Source organism: Mesoplodon densirostris, chromosome X, assembly GCF_025265405.1.
Source record: "Mesoplodon densirostris isolate mMesDen1 chromosome X, mMesDen1 primary haplotype, whole genome shotgun sequence".
NCBI classification, from domain to species: Eukaryota; Metazoa; Chordata; class Mammalia; order Artiodactyla; family Ziphiidae; genus Mesoplodon; species Mesoplodon densirostris.
This window is the reverse complement of record NC_082681.1, coordinates 4896716-4919659: the sequence shown is the minus strand read 5'-3', so window position 1 is coordinate 4919659 and position 22944 is coordinate 4896716. Positions and strand designations below refer to the sequence as shown.

The following is a 22944-nucleotide window of genomic DNA, read 5'->3' as shown; positions in this document are numbered from 1 at the left end:
GGGGTCAAATCAGATGACCCGAGAGCCAGGGCAGTTCTCACAGGCAAAGGTTCTGAGCCTTGTCACTTCTCCTAAGTTGCTTACAGAGTAGCATGGGAGAAGGCCTCGAACCCAGCCAGCAAGATACAGCAGGAACAGAAGGTGCTGGGTCCAAGGCTTAAGCCCAGAGAGGGAGTCTGGCTCCACCCCCATGTCCAGGTGTATCTTCCTTGAGCTCCTACCCCTCAAAGAGCTGATTTGCCAAGTGTATCCTCTGTGCCCTGCTCCCTGTGCATTCTTGGCCACAGCTTACAAGTGAGCAACTGGTTATGATGGCAGGAGGACCCTCTAACATCAAAGAAGACATAGAAATGTCCATGGCTGAAGAACTGGTTCCTATAAGCCAAGGGTATAACTAAGAGCACGTGATCCCAGCAGGTGAGGATCCCCTGTAATGTCCCTTTCCTTGGGTGTCTGCACCTGTGCATGTGTGTTGGAAAACGTGTGGGTGTGGCTAGGCAGACACTCATATATGCATGTGTGTGTGTTTGCATGTATGTGTGATACATGTGTGTGTCTGTGCCTTGGTGTGCCTACACATATATTTGTGGTTTGAGTGACAGGCGAGTTGGGGGGAAAGGGATTGATGATGTGAGCATTTTGTAGCCTGTGATGGAGGAGGTTGTGACCAACATCCCCCCCCCCCAGCATCCAAGCTACCAGTGTGTCTATTGCAAAACATTCAGAAAGCTCAATTTATAAGATCAATCAAATCAACTCTCTCTCCTAACCCTCCAAAGCCTTCTTCTGCCCTTTAGAGTAAAATCCAAACTCCTTACGATGATCTACAAGATCCAAACAAGGTCATCTCCTCAATATACTTCCCGCTGTGGCATGCTAACCCACTCCACTGTGCCTTTATGCCTGTCCTTATAACACCCCAAGAGTGTTTCTTCTTCACAGCCTTTGTGCAATGTCTTCCCTCTGCCTGGAATGCTCTTTCCACAGATTTTCCATGGCTGGACTCCTTTTCAGGTCTCTGCCTCAATATTGTTTCTGACTTTTCTAGAAATAATCCCTTCCTTCTGTCTTGTTATCCTGTTTTTATCATTTTGGCAGCATGTACGTCTTGATCTGAATCTACACTGGTGGACTATTTTCTGCCCCCCTCCCCCATTCTCTCTACACACAGAGATGGTCAGTTTCTTGATTGCTGCCATCTTGTCTCTTGGCCATTGCTGGCTTTTAAATAACCTAGCCCAGATATTGACACTCAGTAAATATTTGCTACATTTTGAATAGACGAAGAAACTGAGACCTGGGATTAGCCAGTAGACATCAGTGAATGGGTGTCGAGTGATTCCTAAGAAGTTGGGAGACCCTATCCTTTTTCTGGTGTGTTCTGTGCCCATGAAACCTTGGTATAGCCTCTATGGGTGTTCCTGGGTCCTCTGTTCTTCACCCTAGAAATGAAGGAGCATGGATCCCAGTCCCTGGGTGTTTGTCAGTGGCAACAGAAGTTGGATCTAAAGGCTGCTGGCTCTGCTGCGGTTTGGAATATGGCTGCAACCTGGTCCAAGAAAGTGTACTGTATGGGGCCCTTTAAACTTGGTGGCTGCATTGGGTTTGGGAGTACCAGCTCTAGTCTGAAGATAGTAAGTCGAGCAGGGCCAGATGTTGACTTTGGGGGAAGGATGAAGCTCCTGTGTACTAGGCAGGCAAACGAGGACAGCAAGGTCCAGCAAGAGGTCAGGGCCATTATTTATTTGGCTGGCAGTTCAACCTAGAGCCCAGAATGCCTGAAGCACACATTGCTTGGGGAGTACATATATACTTTACCGTACAAAAGTCCAGGGTGTGTGAAATGACACTTTCTTTTATTAATAAATGAATAAATATATCTGTTTATATATGTACATCTATATATGTATATTTTCTCTATATATCTATATTTTATATCTATTTATATATATAATTATTTATTTCTACATAAAATATATAAAAATAATTATATATAACTATATATAAATATGTAAATCTAGATATACATATAAATATATCTGTATTTATATCTTAGGGCTTGGACAAGGGTAAGGCAAGTGAAATTCATATGCTCCCTGGCTATTAGGAAATCCAGTCAATTGAATCTGAGTATATTGTGGCCAATCCTTTAAGCTACATTCAATTTGAGTGAGGGAATGTTCCAGAAAAAATGGTGGCTATACTGTTGCAAAGGATACTGGGAAAAGGCAGCCATTTTGGAGAAGAGGAAGACCTGACTGTTCTAGAGAATCACATGAGCCCCTGAGTTCCGTCCTTCTGTAGCCTATCCTTTCAGCTACGTTCGATTTGGGTGAGGGAAAGTTGTAGAAACATGGTGGCTATACTGTTGGAAAGGTTACCGGGGAAAGGCAACCGGGTTGGAAAGGAGGGAGAACTGATGTTCTAGAAAGTCACCTGACTTCCATTGTTCTGTAATGAATCTTTTAAGTTACCCTCACCATCTGAAGGAATGTTCTAGAGAAAATGGTGGCCCCGTTGTTGCATCAAATACTGTGGAAAGGCAGGCATCTTGGGGAGGAGGGAGACATGACTGTTCTAGGAAACTACTTGAGTCTGGTAGTTCTGTGGCTGATTCTGTTAGCTACATTCACCTTGGATGAGGGCAAGTTGCAGAAACATGGTTGTTATACTGTTGCAAAGGTTACTGGGGAAAGGCAACCCCACCTGAGAGGAGGGAGAACTGACTGTTCTAGGGAGTGTTACAATAAATGGTGATATTATTCCACCCCCAATGAATAAAGAGAAAGAGAGCTCCCAGGTCACAGAGCTCCTGGGAATGAAAATAAGCCAGAAATATTGAACTGGATTCATGTGTCCTAAGGCTGAACTCAAATCTAGATGCTCCAGCAGGTCAGGTTCATGCCCTGACACTGACATGGGAGGTGGAGGTGCTAGGGGTATTTAATTAACCTCTGGATTAATTAAAGTTACCTCTTAGGACCACGGGAGGACACCTTTAAAAACTAGAGTCCTTAAATTGAATTTAGAAATTAAATTTAGACATTTAGAGTTAAATTTCTCAATTCTACTTATTTACTCATTATTTATTTTTCAGTAAAAAAGTTAATGGAACCCTTACTACCTCTGAGAGAACCACAACCTGAAAGAGCAAAAAATTCATAATACTGTTCTGTTCATTGGGGGTAAAAAATGTAGTGTGCCTTTAAAAGTGTATGAAGATAAAAATAACAGTTTTGGAAATAATTAACAGAGGGAAGCTGGGACCTGCTGCAGTTCATAGATTTTCCTAATCTCCATCAAATGTAAATAAAAATCCAATGTTTTACAGTGTATATAATTCTAAGTAGAGGGTTTCTAACATTAAAAGCAAAAGAGTAAAAAGGCAACTCTTTTTGGACAGTTAGACCTGTCATCTGATGGATGGTCATAAGTTATCATTGAGCTTACAGATATTGTTAAATTAATTCTTATGATATTGATGTGTTAGAATATGTTATCTCAAACAAACAAACGAACAAGCACACCCCAGTCACTGATCCTTATTTTGCCTTCAACTCTCTCAAAACACTTTTTATCCTTCTGATCCCAAGATATAGGAAAATCAAGGGGATAGTGTGGAAATTGTTCTAGGAGAAAACTCTCCATCTAATTCCCTGTTATAGTCCTGGAGTCTTGTTGACATGCACTGTCCTTTTAATGCTATTTTTGAGGTATCTTAGGAAGAAGAAGAAGAAGAGGGAGAAGAAGGAGAAGGAGGAGGAGAAGAAAAAGAAGGAGGAGAAGAGGAGGGGGAAGAAGAAAATAAAATACTATGGCTGTGAAGTACTACTGTTCACACACACACACAAAATCACACCAATATCTGTGTGCACTTTTGAGAAAAAGAAATGTTGTCCTATCACAACAAATGGAGCGTGGTGGCAAAGTTCTTATGAGAATCCTTTAGACAGAAGATGTTCCACCTTGCACTTTAACATTTTCTAAGGAACAGAGGAGGGCTGCAGGTCTTTCTCAGGTGACAGGTAAGCCTTAGTTGTCTATTTCCTTCTAAGAATGAGGCAAATAGAAGAGGCAGCCCAGAAGGCTGAGTCTGGGTGAGGCCTGTCAGATGGCAGGTTCTGCTTTGGCTGTCCTGCCCGGTATCCTTAAGCACTGAGATTCAGAGGGTCCTACTTTGAGGCACCATCACCTCCGCTTTCCCACTCATTTAGTTCAGGTTTGGGCTTCAGGGTAAGTCCCCGGCTGCCTACGAGATGGGATGAGAGCAGTGGGTGACTGTTCCATGTCCAGACCTTCAGTTAGTGCTCCTGTTTTCTACCTCAGTCCTCCTCCACCCTAGTGGTCCTGCAGACTCCAGGTCTGGGTCCTCTCGGAGGGCTGCCGGGAAGGGAGCTCCCTCTCAGCTGCTCCCCATTTGCTTCCAAGAGCCACGAGCCCAGCAGAGGCCTGCTTTGCTGGGTTTCTTTATCGGCACTTTCTGAATTCTACAATCCTGTTGAGCGCTTTCATTCTTCATTGCCTCTCCTGTTATCTTGTTTCTTATGGGTTTATACTATTTTCCTGTCTTTGCTGTCACTTTAATGGAGTCTTAGGTGGACGCAGTGTCAAAAAGGAGAGGCATGTTAGTGTCATGGTTAAGAGCACAACCTCTGGAGTGAAACGTCCTGGGTTCAATGACTGCTTTGCTACTTACCAGCTGTGTGACTTGGGCAAGTTATTTGCCCTCTGCGTCTCAGTTTTCCTCTTTCAAAATGAGGTGATAGTGATACCCCTTTCGAACGGTCTTGATGACGATTTAATGACTTGGTATTGGCAAGTGCTTAGAGGATGGTCCCTGGCATGTGGTGAGTGTGTGTTAAACAAGCAGCTGGTGAAATAGTTCCTCCTGCCCTGGAATCCTAGAGCTGAGATTTGAACCCAGGCAGGTCGGGCATATTCTGCTCCTCTGGCCCACACTGGCTCTTCAGGGCATGAGACCCCTCTGACCCCAGAGCTCTGGGCCAGAGACCCGCTCCCTCAGTCCCAGGAGTCATTAGCAGATGGATCAAAACGAAGGCTGAGGGAATGACTGGGCTCACCCTGGTTTCCCAGTAGCCAGGGTTCTCTCCTGAGCTCCGGTGCTTCCTGTGTGCCCTTGGGAACTGTGGTCACCTTGCTAGGCCTTAATTCCCTTGGTTCTGAAAGTGAGGATTTCCTCTCCCCTTCAGTGCTTGCTCAGACTCAGCCAATGTCTGCATGTCACAGTGCTGGCAGAGGACCGCTACCCGGGAAGGGAAGGACCGCAGGCCGACAGACTCACTGTCCAGAGAAGCTGGACGCTGTCCCCACCTTACCCGCCTGCCTTCATGGCCCTCCTGTGCATCCTGGCAGGCCCGGCCTGGGACCACCAGAAGCTCTGAGTCTCTGTCTTTTCTTCCTTCCCAGCATCTCGGAGGCAGATATGGTCACTGAGATAGGCCTGGAAGAACTAAATGGACTGGAGGTGGAGGTCATGAGAAGACAGGCGAGTGTCCAGGACCCACTTGGAGGGTGGAGGCAGAATCATGGTGTCTTGGGGTGGCTGGGGCCACCCACCCTGAGGATGCGCAGCCTCTCCAATCATCTTACCCTCTAGCACTGGAGGTGAAGTCGGGCTCGCCTCCCCTTCCTCGCAGCCGTCTTGGCTCATGTCCTATTTTAACGCCCGGCCTCAACCTTGTCTCTCTCCCTGAGATGCGGGAAGGGAGAGGGGAGGAGAAAAGGAGGAGGAAGAGGGAACGTCAGAGGATAGGAGAAGTCTATGCAGAGAGAACAGGCCAAGAGGTCTGAGTGAGGGCTCGCCTTCATTCACACAAAGTCCAGGTCTCCTCAGGAAGAGTCCCCAGCAGGCATGGGTGTGGCCATGGAGGGGCATCTTCCCTGGTGGCCCTCTCTGGGCCCAGCGTGTCACCCCATCCTGGGGCCCTCCCTCTGGTGCTGCTGTCCCCACACCTTTCCCGGCTCTCCCCGGCACAGCTGGGACTGGCTGGCTTCTTCCGGACAACGGGAAGGACACCAGGGTCGGGGCAAGGCGGCCGGACCTGAAAACACAGGCAGCCCAGCCCCCAGGTCCCTCTGGGCCCACCCCAAGCCCCTGGTCTCAGCTGCTCTGCTTTCTCCTTGCCCAGAGACACTTTGGCCTCCCAAAGGGCAGCAGAGGCCCTTCCTGTGCTAACGTCCTACTTTTCCGCCTACTGGTGTGCCGTGGGCCTCCCCAGAAGAGACTTGCCCACCAGCCGGCTCCGGTCTCTCTGCAGCTGCACATGATCACTGGGCATCTGCGCGCTGTGGAGGACCAGGGTGCCACCTGGCGCCACAGGGAAGCCGTGTTCTTCACCATGCTGTTGTCTACCTGCATTTCCAACCTCTGGCTGTGGATGCGCCAGTGATGCCGACCCGCCGTGGAGCTGGAGCCCTTCCCTCCTCCCCTTCTTCTCTTCTCTCCCTCGGCCACCCCTGCCCATCCTCCTTCCAACTCTCAGCAGCCATCAGCAGCATGAGGGCCATTTCCCAACTCTGCCTGAGGGAAGCCCTAGCTGCTGGAAGGTGGAGGAAGTGTGGAATTCCAAAGGCCTGAATGGGCTGGCATGCAGCCCCTTTGGAGGATGAGGAGGGTGGCTTCCTGTCCCCACAGTAACACCAGTGATAGGTAGTTCCTGCTTGCCTGTCAGGGCTCCATGGTGACCATCTTAGAGCTAGACCTTGACTCCGGGCCCTCAGCGTCCCTTCTGTTCCATCCTCGGCATGGGCTTGGCTGTGTCTTCCCTGTTTTCTTCAATGTTGTGTGCAGGGCTTTGCGCAGAGAATGTTCTCAATAAAAGTTCAGTGAGGGCTTCCCTGGTGGCGCAGTGGTTGAGAGTCCGCCTGCCGATGCAGGGGATACGGGTTCGTGCCCCGGTCCGGGAAGATCCCACATGCCGCGGAGCGGCTGGGCCCGTGAGCCATGGCCGCTGGGCCTGCGCGTCCGGAGCCTGTGCTCCGCAGCGGGAGAGGCCGCAGCAGTGAGAGGCCCGCATACCACAAAAAAAAAAAAAAAAAAAAAAAATTAAAAAAAAAAAGTTCAGTGATAGCAGCAAACACTGGTGGCTGAGCTTCTTGCATCCGGGACTCATGTGGGGACAGCCCCTCTAGACAATGACCTTGGTTCCCTCTTCCCAGCCCCCTCCTCCCTCCCCATCGCCAGACCAGTCGGGGGCCTCCTTAGGGGCAGGGTTTGGCAAGGTCCTTCCTGTGTGGCTTCCACCAGCGACAGCTTATGGGGAAGCGGTTCTGCAGCAGTAGCTTGTCCTGGTTGGGTGTTACAGGAACTCAGTCAGAGGAATCTCCTGGACAGGAACAGAGACTTTTCCATTTGTTCGGGAGGAAATTGAGTCTCAGAGAGGGGAAACATGGCCCCGGGGTCATCTAGCAAGACCGAGACAGGGTTGGGTCTAGGGTCTCCTGAACCCATCTAGGGTCTAGGGCTCAGCCTGCCTCCTACAGACTGGTCGGGGACCAACCCCGACTCGGCTCTGGAGGCTGGATGGGAGACCACACAGAGGGCCTTTGAACCCTTCTCCCCTGTGTCCACAGCCCTTTAACATTCACCTCATACAGGGCAGATTGCTGAGTAGGGCAGTGGGACTTGGCCTAAGAGGGCAGGAGTGTGACTGCTTGGGGCCTGGCCTCAGGGCAAATGTACTGGGCTGCAGGAGGCCTTCAGAAGAGCTGCTGCTCTTTCCCTGGGACCAAAGGGTAAACACACATTTCTCAGGGGCAAGGACCTAGATCATTACATTGTCATTGGCTTTAGTGGCTAAACGGACCTTACCCAAGCCCCCAAGTGTCTGTCAAGGCTTCTCCATCTATAAAGGTGAGAGAGAGTGTTAGTTACTAGATATAAAATAAACATGACCCTGTGTGTGTGTGTGTGTGTGTGTGAGAGAGAGAGAGAGAGAGAGAGAGAGAGAGAGAGAGAGAGAGAGAACACAAGTGAGGAGGGATGGTGAGAGGGACAGAGACTTGAGCCCTTGCCCTCTCTGGCCCTCAGTGGGCTCCACACCACGAGGGAGTTCCTGAGCCTCCGGGGCCTGTGGTACGTCTGACAGCAGGGCGTGGGTCTCCTGTCGGCCCTGTGCCGTCCCGTGGACATGGCTGCTGGAGCTCGGGCTCTGCTGAGAGTAGAAGCAAGAACATTTGGTGAAGAAACAGTTGGAAGATTCCCTCTCTGGTCCCAGAGAAGAGAGAGTACTGGGGTGCCAGAGGAAGACACCTGCAGAGTGGGGAGAAGGCAGTGCCCAGATACAAGTGCTTCGAGTCAGGAGAGCCAAGAGGCCCAGGGAGGACCCCGCCAAGTGGGCCCTGGAGCCCCAGGAATCCCCTGAGGACCTGGAGGAAGGCCGGGCTGCCTCTTTGCAGGCCACCCGTCCAGCCCCCGGCCCTCAGGTGCCTCTCCTGAAGCTGCTCCTTTCTTCTGCTCCAACCCGGCCACGTGGGAGTGCTCAGAGGAAGGGAAGACTTCTGCGGGGCTGGGCAAGGTCTACCCTCTGGGCCGTGGGAGTGAGCGTGTGAGCGAACACAGACATGTGTGCAGAAAAGTCTGCTTGAAAATATGTTGTGAAACAAAGGTTCACCCTTGGGAGCACCTTAGCTGAGGTGCAGACAAACAGTGTGGAGGCTCCTGGAGAAACGCCTCCCGGGCTCAGTGAGCAAAGGTGGAGCCCTGGTCTGGGCCCTGGCTGCCCCTCCACCCCTGTGCTGTGACTGCTCGCTGCTCCTAGCCCTGTCTGCCCTCTCCATCCCCAGAGGCCTCCAGAGGGCGGAGCCAGAGCTGTTCCTTGCTGGCCCCTCCACAGGGCTCCCTGGCTGGATGGCCTCTGCCCAGGGTCCCCAGCAGCAATTCTGGTCTAATTGACTCCTGAAGAGAGGGCTGGGTCTTTCCCCCTTTCCCTTCCCCAACCCTGACCCCTCTTGGAGGCCAAGTCCAGGGAACCCTGGAGGGGAAGGAATTGATTCCCCCCAACCCTGCCCCACCTCAGGTACCTCTTTTCTCTCCCAGGTTTCCCCTGTGGTTTGCCCTCTGGCCAGGGAGGTAGGCTGGAACTGTGAACAAGGCTGGAGACAGGTGCATGGGGGTGGTGAGCAGGTGACTCTGGGTCCCCAGACACAAAGCCCTGAGCAATATGTGCTCTATGTAAGGGAGGCCTCCTCGGGGAGCTTGGGAGGGGCTGGCTCTTGCGTCTGGGCAGACAAGCAGCTTCCACAGCCAGGCAGCCTGGCATCCAACCCTTACCTGCTGGCAGCCTGGGGTGTGCAGGGCCCACAGTGAGAAGGTCAGGCGTCCAGCCAGCGGGCAGTACAACTTCTCCAGTGGGCAAGTGCCACTCTGGGATTTGCCTCTCCACTTTGCCTCAGCTGTGGGCATGAGCTCCTCTGGGCCACTGCTGGCCTTGGGCAGGGTGGGCAGCTCTTTGACTGAGAGCTGTGAAGCTGTGAGCTACTTCGGGGTTCGGGGACCCCACTGGCCTGGGGACAGGAGCACTGGGAGGTCTCTGCTGGCCGCAGGTGCTGATGAGTCCCCAAGGGCTCGTCTCTGATTGGAAGCTTCTCGGACGGACCAACAGATGCTGACTGTGGCCAAGACGCCTTGCCTCTGAAGCCGTCTGACTGGTGAGGAAGGGCCGGTGGCCTCCACAGGGTCAGGGTTAGAGCCCGTGAACGTGTGTAGGTCCTAGAGCTGGGCTTGACATGGGCCTTCGTGTGCCTGGTCTGCCAGGGAGCTGAGCGAAAGTGGCTGTGTGGGGAGACTTTGTCCTTGGTCAAAGTACACGAATGCAGTCTTGGGGCCTTTAGGAGCACGGAGGCACTGAGTGTGATGCTAGGCTTGCCTCGAAGCAGCTGAGCCTTTGCTCCAAGCCTTTTCCAGCCACCCTCCCTGCCACCCTCCTAGGGGACAACGGAGGGGCTGAGAGCCTGCCTGGCCAGGAGGGGTGGGGTGGGAGAGAGGGAGGAGTCTGTGGGCCTCACCACCTGCATCTGCCCCCACTGCCTGCCTGGTCCAGGACATTTCTGGGCATCCGAGCCTCAGAGCATGGGGACCGTGCCACTTGGAGCTTCTTGGCTCCCTGCATATGAGGAGTAACAGATGTAGGAGTGGGGTTATATATACGGCACTTCTCCCATAAACCCTGCTGGGATTGTAGCCTTTGCTTTCAGCCCTTCGAGCTGCAGCCTGGCCTCCTCAGGACAGCCTCAAAGGAGAGCACCTGCTGCACGCCTCTCAGGCTTTGGGGGCCAGCACCTTTGCCATTTTTTTTTGATTTTTTGAATTTTATTTTATTTATTTTTTGCCATTTTGACAAATGCATCTGCAGTGAAGCCATTAGAGCCTCTGGCTGAGGGAAGATTCCGGAACCAGCCAACAGGCCTGGGGCAGGGATAGGCTTCCCATTTTGGCTGTCCAGCTGAGCCTGCCATGCATCTCAGCTTGAGCCCAGACCAGCAAGTAGCAGCTCCATCCATGTCAGACTGTGGCCAAGAGGAGGCAGCTAGTGTTGGGGCAGCCAACTCTGTATATCTCCTGCCAAGGTGTGGGCCCTGCAGTTGGCGGAGCATGGGCAGAGCCCTTAGTACCACTTGTCAAATGCAGGCTTCCAGGGTGAGGGCTGCCTTCTCCAGAGGGAGGGTCACTGGGTGCTTGGACTGGGCACATGTGCTTGGAGTTGAGTCCTAACTGTGACTGACAAGGTGTGTACCTGGTGGGTGCTTGGGTGCCATGGTGGCCTCAGAACTGCCAGGACTAGCCCTGTCCACCCCCCCCCCACCAGGCTCCAACATGAGATGCTCCCACTGGAGATGAAGCTGCAAATATGTGTCTGCTCAGATCCGGATGGGGTTTGAATGCCCAAATACAGAGTCTGAAATTTATTACATAGATGAGCTTTCAATCCATTCAACGAGTACCTGACACTATCCTTAGTCCTGGGACACAGCAGGGAACAAGGCATTCCTGGTCCCTGCTCACATAGATGTAATCATCTAGTGGGGGACAGAAAATAAGCAAATAAATCATTGTGAAGACACGATAAGTCTATGCTACAAATGAAGAATGAAAAAGTGAACATGAAACAAGGTGTGGATTTCGGAATGTGCAGAGCAAGTTTAGGGAATTCATTCATTCATTCACATTCACACATCTAAAATATGTATGTGCTTGCCATGGAGCTAGGCTCTGGGGATTAATGAGAAAACGAAACATACAAGTCCCTGTCCTGATGAAGTTTATTTCTAGGGTGAGGGCATCTGTCCACGGGTTTTAGAAGCAGGAGTGACAGATAGATCCAGGTGTGGACTGACTGAACTCACCTTGGTGGTGTGGAAGGTAGAGGAGAGGACGGGCTGGGGCCAGGCCTAGGGCAGCAGCAGTCAGGATAGACAGAGAAGAAAGTACCAGAGAGAGATTTCAGCAGTAAAACCAACAGGATTTGAGAATGCAGAGGGGGTGTCAAGGATTACTCCTACCTAGGTTTCTGGATTGAGCACAGGTGGGGAAAGATGTGCCTTTCTCAAGATGAGGCACTCGGGAGATAGGAGCTGGGGCTGGAGTCAGAGGGTCATGTCAGTTTGGGACATGTTGAGTGCAGGAGTGGCTTCTCAGTAAGGACAGCAGGGGCTGGGGGGATGGGCTGCTGTTTCTAGGGTGCTGTCTGTCCTAGGAGGAGCCTCCCCTGGGGTGTGGGCTGACTGTGGCTGATGTCAGACACACTGCCCCAGTCCTATCTTTATCTGTAAAGAAATAAAGCCTCTGGTGGCAAAAACAGCCCAACCTTGGAAAGTTTCTGATGTAATGGTGTCCACACTAGAGGCTCCTGCCCCTTGTCAAAGGAATGACGAAGCACACTGTTCTGCCAGACCTCTTGGGCAAAGTCCTGTTTTCCGTATGTCCCACTGGAGATTTCATTCATTTAAAAAATAGTGGTCAAGCATCTTTTTCATGGAGGTGCTAACCTCGAGCCTGACCTCAAGGTGGCTGATGATAGCCAGAGGCAAACTGGCATCAAGGAGCCACGCCTGCCCAGTGAGTGCCAGGCCCTCACTCCACCTGCAGAGCCCCTTCCAACTGTCCCTCCAGGCCTGGGGCACAAGGGGTCACTGCAGCTTCGGCTCCACACTCAAAGTCAGCCCTGAGAGCCGCTGTGCCTGGTGCAGTGCTGACCTAGTTCTCCTCTTGGTACTCATGCCCACGTCCCTGGCTCTCTTCACCTTCCAGGCTGGCCCTATGGTTGAATGTGCTTTTGGAGCCAGATTGCTTAGGTGTGAATCTGTAAAATGGGGATAGTAATAGCATCAGCCTTGCCAGATTTTTGTGGGAATTAAATGAGTTAACTTAGGTCAAGTGTTAGCAGCAGTGGTAGCTGCTCAATGAACGAGAAGTTGCCCCCTACATCCCCACCCCCCCATTCTAGCGTCCTCTTGGCTCTCCTTGTCTATGTCTGCCTGCCTGCCCACCTCCATGCCACCCATGACGTGCACAACTCTCCCCTTGGCATGGTTCTCTGTCTGCTGCCCAGGACTTTTTCTACCGCAATGGCCAGAATTGCTACTAGCACATGATTTGCAATGTGTGGCAGTATGAAAGAAAGGGAGGAGTTAAGGATGACTCTAAGGTTTTTTAAAAAAATTTCATTGGATTATCGTTGATGTACAATGTTGTATTAGTTTCGGGCGTACAGCAAAGTGATTCAGGTATACATATACATACGTCAATTCTTTTTCAGATTCTTTTCCCATGCAGGTTATCACTGAGTATTGAGTAGGGTTTCCTGTGCTATATAGTAGGTCCTTGTTGGCTTCTGACTTGACTAACTGGGAGAACAGCATTACCTTTGTTGAGTTGCTGACGAGTACTGGAGGATAAGGTTTTGAGGGGAAGATCAAGTACTCGGTTTTTGACATATTCAGCCTGAGATTCGACATCCAAGTGGTAACGTCAGGGAGACAAACTGCAGTTCAGGAGAGAGGCTGGGAAGTTGTCATCAGTGTACAGATGTGTTTAAAGCCAGAAGACTGGATGACGAAGTGACAAAGAGAGAAAAGATAAGGAATCTACTCAATCACTGAGTTCAGGACACTCCAAAGTTTAGAATCAGGAAAGAGGAGGAGGTTTCTTCAGAGGACACTAATAAGAAGTGGCCACTGAGGCAGGAGCAGAACCAGGAGCATGGAACCCATTATTTCAAGAAGGAGAGAGTGCCTAACTTGTGTCAAATGCTGCTGAGAAACAGAATAGATGTGGACAGAGAATTGACTCTGAGGATGAATTGTGTTCCTGGTTTTCTCTTTTATTTTGGGAGCAACACTGACGTCAGAGACTCTGCCAGACTCATCTTTCTCAGCTCAGCACCTTGTGGAGACCTGGTGCACACCAGGTGCCTTGACCATATGCATGGAATAGATGAATGACTAAAAGAGCACTGGGCAGCGGTGAGATTTGAATGAGCCACAGACTGGAAGGTAGTAGCTCTGGCTTCGAGCCTTGGTTGTATTTCCAGCTTCCTCCTTCTCTTCCTGGCCTTAACATCTCTGAAGGGATCATCATTAGAATGCTTTTAACCAGGGTCCAAGAGACTCCCTGGACCAGGCTGGGGTTTCTATAAAAGTCTTGGGCTGGCTGTTCAACTAGTGGACGACGAGAAGGGAGGCCCAGAAGTGCACTACGATTGATATTGGGCTTTTTACAGAATTATGGTGCCTTACCCTTGGTTTGTAAGCTTCCCTCCTATCTGGGTCCCCTGCCCATCTCTCTTCTCTTTGCCAACTACACATCTGCAGTCTTCCTCACGCAGCCTAGCCCTGCCCTCACACTTGCTTTGTTTCTCCAGTGCATTCCTGCAGCAGCTATTGCAAACTTTCTGGCCTCCTGCAAGATCCGCATCTACCACTGCCTGATGCCTCTGAAGATGAAACCCCCTCCCATTTTGCTGAGAATGCTGGGGATTGGCATGAGTGAGCTTCTTGACCTGTCTCTCACTGTTCCCCTACCCCCATCTAACATGTCTGCCTATCACTTCCTTCCCCTCCTGGCCTGTTCATCAGGGACCCCTCCCCTCTGCATTCTTCATAAGTCACCTCTCACCTCCTCTGGTACCTGGACCCACGCATTCTATCCATCTTTCATGAGCTCCAGCCCTAACCGGGGTTGGTCACAAGCAGAGATATTTTCACCATCCCTCCTCAAAAACCTTCCACTTGCTTTACTATCTCCTTTTTGTAAAAGGAGTCTGAAACCCTACAAACAGTCTTCTCTACCATCACTCCTTGAGGCTGCTCTTGATGAGGTCACCAGCGAGGCCCCTAGTGTGCGACGCAGGGCCGCTCCAGCTCTCTTCTCAGGGGGAAGAAGAGTCAGGCTCTGCCGGCAGCCCTGCTCTCCTGATGTGGCCCTGCAGGCTCCTCCCTCCCTGAGACTCCATCTCCTGGGGCCTGTCCTCCGCAGTCTCCTCAGGACTCACCCCTCAGCCTTGCTCTCATGCTATGGTGGGGTGAGGGGTGACGTTCATCCCCTCTCAGAGCTTGAACTGCCAGCAAGCCAGGTGGTGTCCATGTCTCCCCTCCAGTCCAGACCCCAGTGAGCGCTGGGCTGGTCAGAGTCTGCTGCAGCAGGCCTGGAGAGTGACTCTGAAAGCTCGAGACCAGGCCGGGGCCTTGGGGACAGAGGGCAGTGAATGGAAAGATTTTTGACACTTTGTCGGGGGGACAATCAACTGAGAACGGGGGCTGCTTGGAGGGGATGAGTGAAGGTTTTTGGCCTGGGTGACTGCGAAGAGGACAGGTCCCTTTCTGAGTTGGGAAATTGGAGGAGAAGCTGATTTGTAGGTAAAAAATGTCAAGGTCAGTTTTAGGTAGGTTGGGTTTGAGGCACCTCAGAGAAGAAGGTGTCCAGCAGGCAGCTGGAGATATGGGTGGGCAGCTTGGAAGAGACGCCTGGGTGGGGACATAATGGTAAGCGAAGTCTGGGACTGGATGAAGTTTCCGGAGCAAACGCGCAGATGGGAAGCACTGGCCTAGCTGCCTGAGGGCTGGGGATAGCTGCCTACCCTTGTTCCCTGGTGAGAGGTCTGAGGGGGCATTTCTCGTGAAGGGGCATGTGGGTGGCAGAGCATGCAGGGCAGCCAGACAGAAGGAAGAGCCTGTTCCTGGCAGAGAAGGAGCAGGGATCATGGGAGAGGAATCTGTCTTGGTGCCAGAAACTTATAAAGGGCATAAATGTTGTCATGTGCCCCCAGAGCTGTCCCTCTTGTGGGTTCAGTACCACTGCTATTGGGGATGATCAGTAAGGAGAGGAGGGGTCCAAGTGGTGGCAGGCAGGGCCAACGCTGGCTCTCTATCAGCAAGAGGCTGTCCCAAATCCTCGGCCTGGTGTTTGCAGCCTCCCTGGGGGGCCTTGGACTCCTCTGCCCTATTGCTGTAAGCATAGCTCACTCTGTACTCCGGGTCCACCCTCCCACACCAGGGACCCCTCCATCCCTGCAGTGAACTTGACCTTCACTGCCCCTCTTCTACCCCTGCCGTTCATCCCCTGAAAAGTGCTCTAACGTGTTCCACTCTGGGCCTGAGTTCCAGCCCCTCTTCATCTTCAGGCTTCCAGGAGGCCAGCACCGAAACCTGATCAGTGCAAGAGGCCCCAGCTTTGTTTGCATTGCCTGGAACTTTCTGTCTCCATGGTCAGCTACCTCTAGGGTTCAAGCAGGGACTCAGGGATCCAGGTTCCTCTCCCTCAGGTTCCCTCATTAGCATCCTGGTGCCACAGTCCCACAGAGAGAAACAGGCGAGTGGCTCTGAGGCTGCTTGTTATTACCACTCACTGCAGAGCCTGAGGTGCCTGCCATCGCCATGGTGATGGCTTCAGAAGCTGGAGCAAGCTTGGGGAGGGGGTTGGGACGATGAGCTCCAGCAGTAGGTAATCCGCGGGGCGTGCTCATCATTTCTGACCAAATCTGGTGGGGCATGCCTCAGCAGGGAAGCGCCATCCTATCCTCCCTGACCCCATGCAAAACACATGGTGGATCACCATCTCCTGTCTCTCTTCTGGATTTTTCCCCTCAGGATGCTTTTTCTCAGTCCATTTTGTGGATGACTCCTCCTCTACTCAATTCTTAAATGTTGGGGTTCTCCAGGATTCTTCCTGCGTGGCCTCACCCACTTGTTCTCCCTCACTCCACACACCCAATCCCCTCCCCCTTGTCTCGGGCTTCATTGGCACCGTCTTCTCCAGACTTCTCCACTCTTGCTCCCCCTCTAATCCAGTCTCCACCTATCAGTCAGAAGGATCTTTCTCGAATATAATGCTGTCCTTGTCATGCTCCTGCTCAGCCCTTACAAGGCTCCCCATAGCCCAAAGGAGAGAGTCCTGATTTGGACCACTGCCTATAGAGCCCATGGGAGCCCTCCCTTCTCTCTTCCTCACTCCTTGCCCCATCCACCGGGCTACCGTTTGTTCCTCAGCTTGGAGGTGCCGGAGAGAATGTGATCAGAGCAGAAAAGAAGGATCCCCAGAGTCACTGCCCCTGGTGAAAAAGTCAGTGAGAGGTAGGACTCCCACCTGAGGAGAACCAGAGAGCTGGGGGTGGGGGCAGGTGGCAGCTTCTTTGGGCCAAGGAGATACATCTCCTCCCACAGGGCAGGAATTTGGGGGCAGTGGCTAGTTTGGAGGTGCTCAGCAGCTTAAGCCTGTGCCAGACAACAGAAGATGGCTTAAACAGTTTCTTGTTTTGTTTTGTTTTAGCTTTGTTAGTTCATATGTCAAAAAGTTCACTGAGATAAAAGGAAAAGAAACACATCATGCAGTTCAGCACTGTTTGCCTTTGAAATTACCTATGGGGGTGGGAAGAGCACCATCATCTCCTGGGTGCTTGGAGCCTGCCACGTTGGTGATGCAGATGCCCTTGCCCTGCACTGCCACAGCAATACCCAGGGGAGCTGGGGTTTGCCAAGTGGGCCCCGGCTCTGTTCTCAGTGCTCACCTGAGTCCCTCCTGCCTTATATGGGTGCCAGGGTGTTCTGTGACCTTCCTCTTGGGCCTCTCCCTGGCAGGTGAGGGTCCTGGTTGTACATGGAAGATGACAGAAAAAGCCAATGGAGTGAAGAGCTCCCCAGCCAATAACCACAACCATCGTGCACCTCCTGCCATCAAGGTCAATGGTGAAGATGACCACAGGGCCAGCAACAGGTGTGTCTGCTGAGGCTGGATCATTGCAGAGGTGGTCTTGAGGCTGCGACTTTCTCCCAACTGTGCCTCATTGTCACAGAGTAAATAATCTTTGGCTCAAGGACAGCCTCTAAAAGGACGACGGGATTTCTAGGCATCTCCCGGGAGGGGAGAGTGCTAATAGGAGACAACAAACAAACAAACAAACAAACCCTTGGTCACCCCTGCTCCTTCCTCTGCAGGCCACAGTCTGCGGCCAACGATGACATCTCCTCAGAACTACAGAGGCTGGCAGAGATGGATGCCCCCCTGCAGAGGAGGGGTGCCTTCCGCAGGTGGGTTTCACCACTGCCCTGCTGCAACCCCTCCGTCCCAAGGGGCCTCTCTATCGAGACCTGTGGGAAGCACTGTCAATGCTGTCCTAGCTCAACTTTTTCTCGGGAGGAGGCTCCTGTGAGCAGGCTCGGAGTGGCAGTGCAGGTTCCTCTTCAGACGTGCCTGTGGCAGTGTTGGGAGGAGAGATGCTTCCCAGCGGAAGGGTATAGGTAGAGGGCTCCCAGGTCTCCAGCCCAGAGTTGTAGGCCCCATGGGGAAATCCGAAAGCTTGAGCCAACCTTCCTCCTGACCTGTCCTGCCTTAGCATCATCTCCATCTTGCCCCAGAGACCCCCTGTTTGTTCTTCACAATCGACAGAGATGGCACCTCCTACAGGAAGTCTTCCCAGACTAGCCCCTTACCCCTCAGGCTGCTGTGCTGGGAGTCACACCCGAGCCCCTTCCCCCTGTCCTCGGCGCAGGTCCTCTCTCCACAGTGCAGTTCTCTTCTCGCCTCTCTAGGATTGCCTGCCTGGTGGGGGTCATCAGAGAGTGGGCCAACAAGAATTTCCGCAAGGAGGAGCCCAGACCTGACTCGTGGGCCTGAGCTCCAGACCGTGACGACACAGCAAGGAGGTGGCAAAGGCGACAAGGACAGCGAGGGCAAGGGCACCAAGTATAGCTGTCCGGCCTGTGGGACTGGAAGGGCTACCAAGCATGCAGTCGGAGGGTGTGGTGGGGTTTCTCATACCACAGCCAGGGGCTGACCAGGGCCTATGTCCTCTCTAACAGCCAGTGGCCCACCTGCCACAGGAACCCCTGCTGGCTTTTCTCACCTTAGCTGCCTCTTGCCGGCTGTCCTCTTGCTGCTCATCTGAACGTGGGCAGGGAGAGGGCTCAGCCAATGGTGCGCCAGCCCAGCCTGGGTTCTAGCGGTCAGTAAATACAGAGGAGGGTGCATATAGGGAATGCTGTGGAGGTGATGCCAGTACCGGTGCCCATGTGAGCACAGGGGTGGGTGTTTGAAGAGGCCATGCTGGGGGCTGCCTGGCGGGAGAAGGCCCAGGAACAACTGAGCAAGACAGAACAAGCGGGGAGGCCAGAGAAGGCGGAGCTGGAGGGTCTGTTCTTTGAGGAATGAGTAGGCGACTGTGGATGTCTGGCCAGTAGGGGAAAAGAGCTCTTGCCAAGGCAGGACACAGCATCTGGGAAAGTGATTTGGAAGCTGGAGGCCGGGGACTAAACAGGGAGTGGGGGCGGGGGCGGGGACAGGAAGCACGTGATGCTCGCTTGCTTGGAGTTCCCCTCTCTTCCCTGGAGGGATGTGGGAACCAGCCCTGAGCCCTCATTACCATGCTGTGGACGTCCCTCCCCAGGGCCTGAAGCCCGCCTCAGTGAAAGCACTACCCCTCATGTACCCCCTGGGCAAGAGACCTCCAGAGGACAGAAGAGCCAGTGGGCCCATGTGGGGTCTCTTCGCCCACCAAGCTCTACTCAGATGCACAGTGCCAGGTTGTGGCTTCCTGAAAAATGAGGCCCTAAGACAACCCGTCCCTCACCCCACATATACCCTTAGGTGTTGCTTTTTCAGGGTCCCCTGTCTACTGGAAGCTGGGCTGGGGCCACACTGGGGAGCTAGTTCCCAAGCCTGGCCTCTGTCTCCTCAGGAAGAAATGTGAACTGTTTGTCTTGGATCCAGCTGGGGACTGGTACTACCGCTGGCTATTTGTCATTGCCATGCCTGTCCTCTACAACTGCTGCCTACTGGTGGCCAGGTGAGCAGGGGGTGGTCTGGGAGGGTGTGGCCAAAGCAACCCAGTCCCAGTTGTGGACACAGAGCTCACCTCAACCCAGCCCTCTTTCTGGATTCCCTGCTTGCCAGTGGCCCCTCCCTCTTCCCTATTAACCCCCAGCTCCTTCAACCCCACCCCGATTTAACATGCTGCCAAAAGCTTCATGTCTATCCTTTTCCTGGTGTCTGTAATCTCTTCCTACTTCCTCATCCACACCGATACTGTCCTAGGTGAGGCCGGCCCCCTCTCTCCCTGGGGCAAGTACAACAGCCCTGCAGCCATTCCTTACAGACACTCTTGCCCCTCTAATGCATCTTCCACACTTGAAACTAGCATGGTTGATAGAAACTGGGATTTCATGATGTCAGGCCTTCCTCACAAACCTTTCAATGGTCCCTCATTGTCCACAGGATGAAGTTCAAGAGCTCAGCGTGGCCTTCAAGGCCCTCTGGACCTGGCCCTTCCCTCTAGTTCCACCTTCTGGACATACCCCAGCCCCAGCGCTCACTACTCTTGGATCAGAACATGATGTTTCCTCAAGAGAAAATTCCCTTTCCCCATTTTCAACCTATGGAGATTCTTTTTGCAGTCTCAGTTCCGAAGTCATCCTCCACACGTAGCTTTTCCTGACAGTGTTGCCCCCCCCATCCCCTACCTCAGTCATTCATTCAGCAAGGATTTGACTGAGCACCTACTGGGTGCTAGGCTTAGTGCTCAGGGCTGGGGACAATATGGTGAAAAAGACACACGTGGTGTCTGCGCTCCTGGAGCTCTCAGGCTAGTGGGGGACACTGACAGTGAACATGAACAAACCAATGCCTGAGATGAGTCCAAGGACCAGAGGAAGGGAGCTACTAGAGAAAAGGCACTCAGGGTGGACCTCTCTGAGGAGGTGGTACCTTGGCTGAGACCTCAGTGACAAGAGGAAGTCGGCTATTTAGATGCTTGAGTTTGGTGGAGGGAACATTCTGGGAGGAGGGAACAACAAGGTGCCAAGCCCCTGTTTCAGGATGGCTTAGTGTGGCTGGAGGGCTTCAGGTGAAGCACCAGACAGGCTTTGTGTGCCAGGGGAGGGGGCTGGGTTTTATTCTAAGTGTAACCAAGTAGTCAGAGAATATGTGAGTATGTGTCTTCTGGGCAGCGGACTGACTGTGATTCATCAGTGCCTCTGGTGGCCATCCCAAGCCCTGCTCACAGTGGGCAATCAGTTTGGGGACTTCAGGGGGCCTTGGCTAGCTTTTGGTGAAGCCCAGCCCTGTCTTCCTGCAGATCCTGCTCCAGTGACCTACAGAAAGATTACTACGTAGTGTGGCTGGTGCTGGACTACTTCTCAGATGTGGTCTACATCGCAGACCTCTTCATCCAATTGTGCACAGGTAAGTGGATAACTGGGATGTGCAGGAAGGCCATGGCCCATAAGACCAAAGGCTTGGATCCAAATTCTCAGGAAGCTATCTTGGCATGGTGTTAGCCTCAAATGTTTGTCTGGGGCACAGGTTGGTGGTGATTTGGGGGTGATCTCTTAGGGTACTTACGGCCAGCCATGCTCTGAGTTTCCTATACCCCTCCTTGGGAAAGAGAGCTGAGTGATCACTTTGTTCCTTGCTGAACATTAGTCTACCAGGAGGGACAGGCCTGAAGGCAGAGGTGATATGTTGGCTGTGTCTCCACCAGGTTTCCTGGAGCAGGGGCTGCTGGTCAAAGATACCAAGAAGTTGTGGGACAACTACATCCACACCCTGCAGTTCAAGCTGGATGTGGCTTCCATCATCCCTACAGACCTGATCTATTTTGCTGTGGGCCTCCACAGCCCTGAGCTGTGCTTCAACCGCCTGCTACATTTTGCCTGCATGTTTGAGTTCTTTGACCACACTGAGACACGCACCAGCTACCCCAACATCTTCCGCATCAGCAACCTGGTCCTCTACATCTTGGTCATCATCCACTGGAATGCCTGCATCTACTACGCCATCTCCAAGTCCATTGGTTTTGGGGTCGACACCTGGGTTTACCCCAACATCACTGACCCTGAGTATGGCTACCTGTCTAGGGAATACATCTATTGCCTTTACTGGTCTACACTGACCCTCACCACCATTGGGGAGACACCACCCCCTGTAAAAGATGAGGAGTATCTATTTGTCATCTTTGATTTCCTGATTGGTGTCCTCATCTTTGCCACCATCGTGGGAAATGTGGGCTCCATGATCTCCAACATGAACGCCACCCGGGCTGAGTTCCAGGCCAAGACCGATGCTGTCAAACACTATATGCAGTTCCGAAAGGTCAGCAAGGAGATGGAAGCCAAGGTCATTAGGTGGCTTGACTACCTCTGGACCAATAAGAAGAGTGTGGATGAGCGGGAAGTTCTCAAGAAACTGCCATCTAAGCTGAGGGCTGAGATAGCCATCAATGTCCACCTGTCCACACTCAAGAAAGTGTGCATCTTTCAGGATTGTGAGGCTGGCCTGCTGGTGGAGCTGGTATTAAAGCTCCGTCCTCAGGTCTTCAGTCCCGGGGATTACATTTGCCGCAAGGGGGATATTGGGAAGGAGATGTACATAATCAAGGAAGGAAAATTGGCAGTGGTGGCTGATGATGGTGTCACTCAGTATGCCCTACTCTTGGCTGGGAGTTGCTTTGGAGAGATCAGTATCCTTAACATTAAAGGCAGCAAAATGGGCAATCGACGCACAGCCAGTATCCGAAGTCTTGGCTACTCAGATCTCTTCTGCTTGTCCAAGGATGATCTTATGGAAGCTGTGACGGAGTACCCTGATGCCAAGAGGGTCTTGGAGGAGAGATGCCGGGAGATCCTGATGAAGGAGGGATTGTTGGATGAGAATGAGGAGGCAGCCAGCATCAAGGTGGATGTGCAGGAGAAGCTAGAACAGCTGGAAACCAACATGGAGACCTTGTACACTCGCTTTGCCTGCCTGCTGGCTGAGTACACAGGGGCCCAGCAGAAGCTCAAGCAGCGCATCATGGTTTTGGAAACCAAGATGAAGCAGAATAATGAGGACGACTACCTGTCAGATGGAATGAATAGCCCCAAGCCAGCTGCTGCTGAGAAGCCATAATGGCTTGGGCCCAACTGCCTCTCCAGTCTTGGCCTTGACCCCGGAGGCTAGAAGAGTTGTGTAGGTCCCCACATATATATGCATTACCCCCATGTCCCCTTGATTTCTCCCAGAAGCCTCTCTGTCAGCAGGTTTTTGACTCAATCACCCAGAAGCCCTTCTCCAAGTCCAAATAACAGCCCATCTTGTGCAGAGTGCAGACCATGTTTGGCTCGGCTTCCAGAAGCTTCAGCCTGTCCAAGTTTAAGGAAGGAAGAGGAGAGCAGCATCTCTCTGGGCTCCTTTGTACCTAGTCACCACCCACTTTGTTCTTTTCTTTTTTAAAAAATTTCTTTTTAAATTTTTATTGGAATATAGTTGATTTACAATGTTGTGTTAGTTTCAGGTATCAGTTATACATATACATATACATATATCCACTCTTTTTTAGATTCTTTTCCCATATAGGCCATTACAGAGTATTGAGTAGAGTTCCTTGTGCTGTACAGCAGGTTATTGTTGGTTATCTATTTTATATACAGTTCACTTGGTTCTTTTCTAATATGTGTTCT

General features: G+C 52.2%; 2 protein-coding genes across 2 annotated transcripts; both read left to right on the top strand.

The window, feature by feature from the left end:
* Window positions 1-311: 311 nt before the first annotated feature.
* On the top strand, window positions 312-6410 carry FATE1 (fetal and adult testis expressed 1). The gene is given in 4 exon segments (XM_060087959.1): window positions 312-417; window positions 1447-1564; window positions 5428-5506; window positions 6279-6410. Coding segments are annotated over 4 exon segments (435 nt in total).
* Window positions 6411-17117: 10707 nt separating this feature from the next.
* CNGA2 (cyclic nucleotide gated channel subunit alpha 2) lies at window positions 17118-22393 on the top strand. The gene is given in 7 exon segments (XM_060087301.1): window positions 17118-17227; window positions 17449-17541; window positions 18043-18114; window positions 18116-18196; window positions 19188-19295; window positions 20583-20689; window positions 20988-22393. Coding segments are annotated over 7 exon segments (1977 nt in total).
* Window positions 22394-22944: the final 551 nt, after the last annotated feature.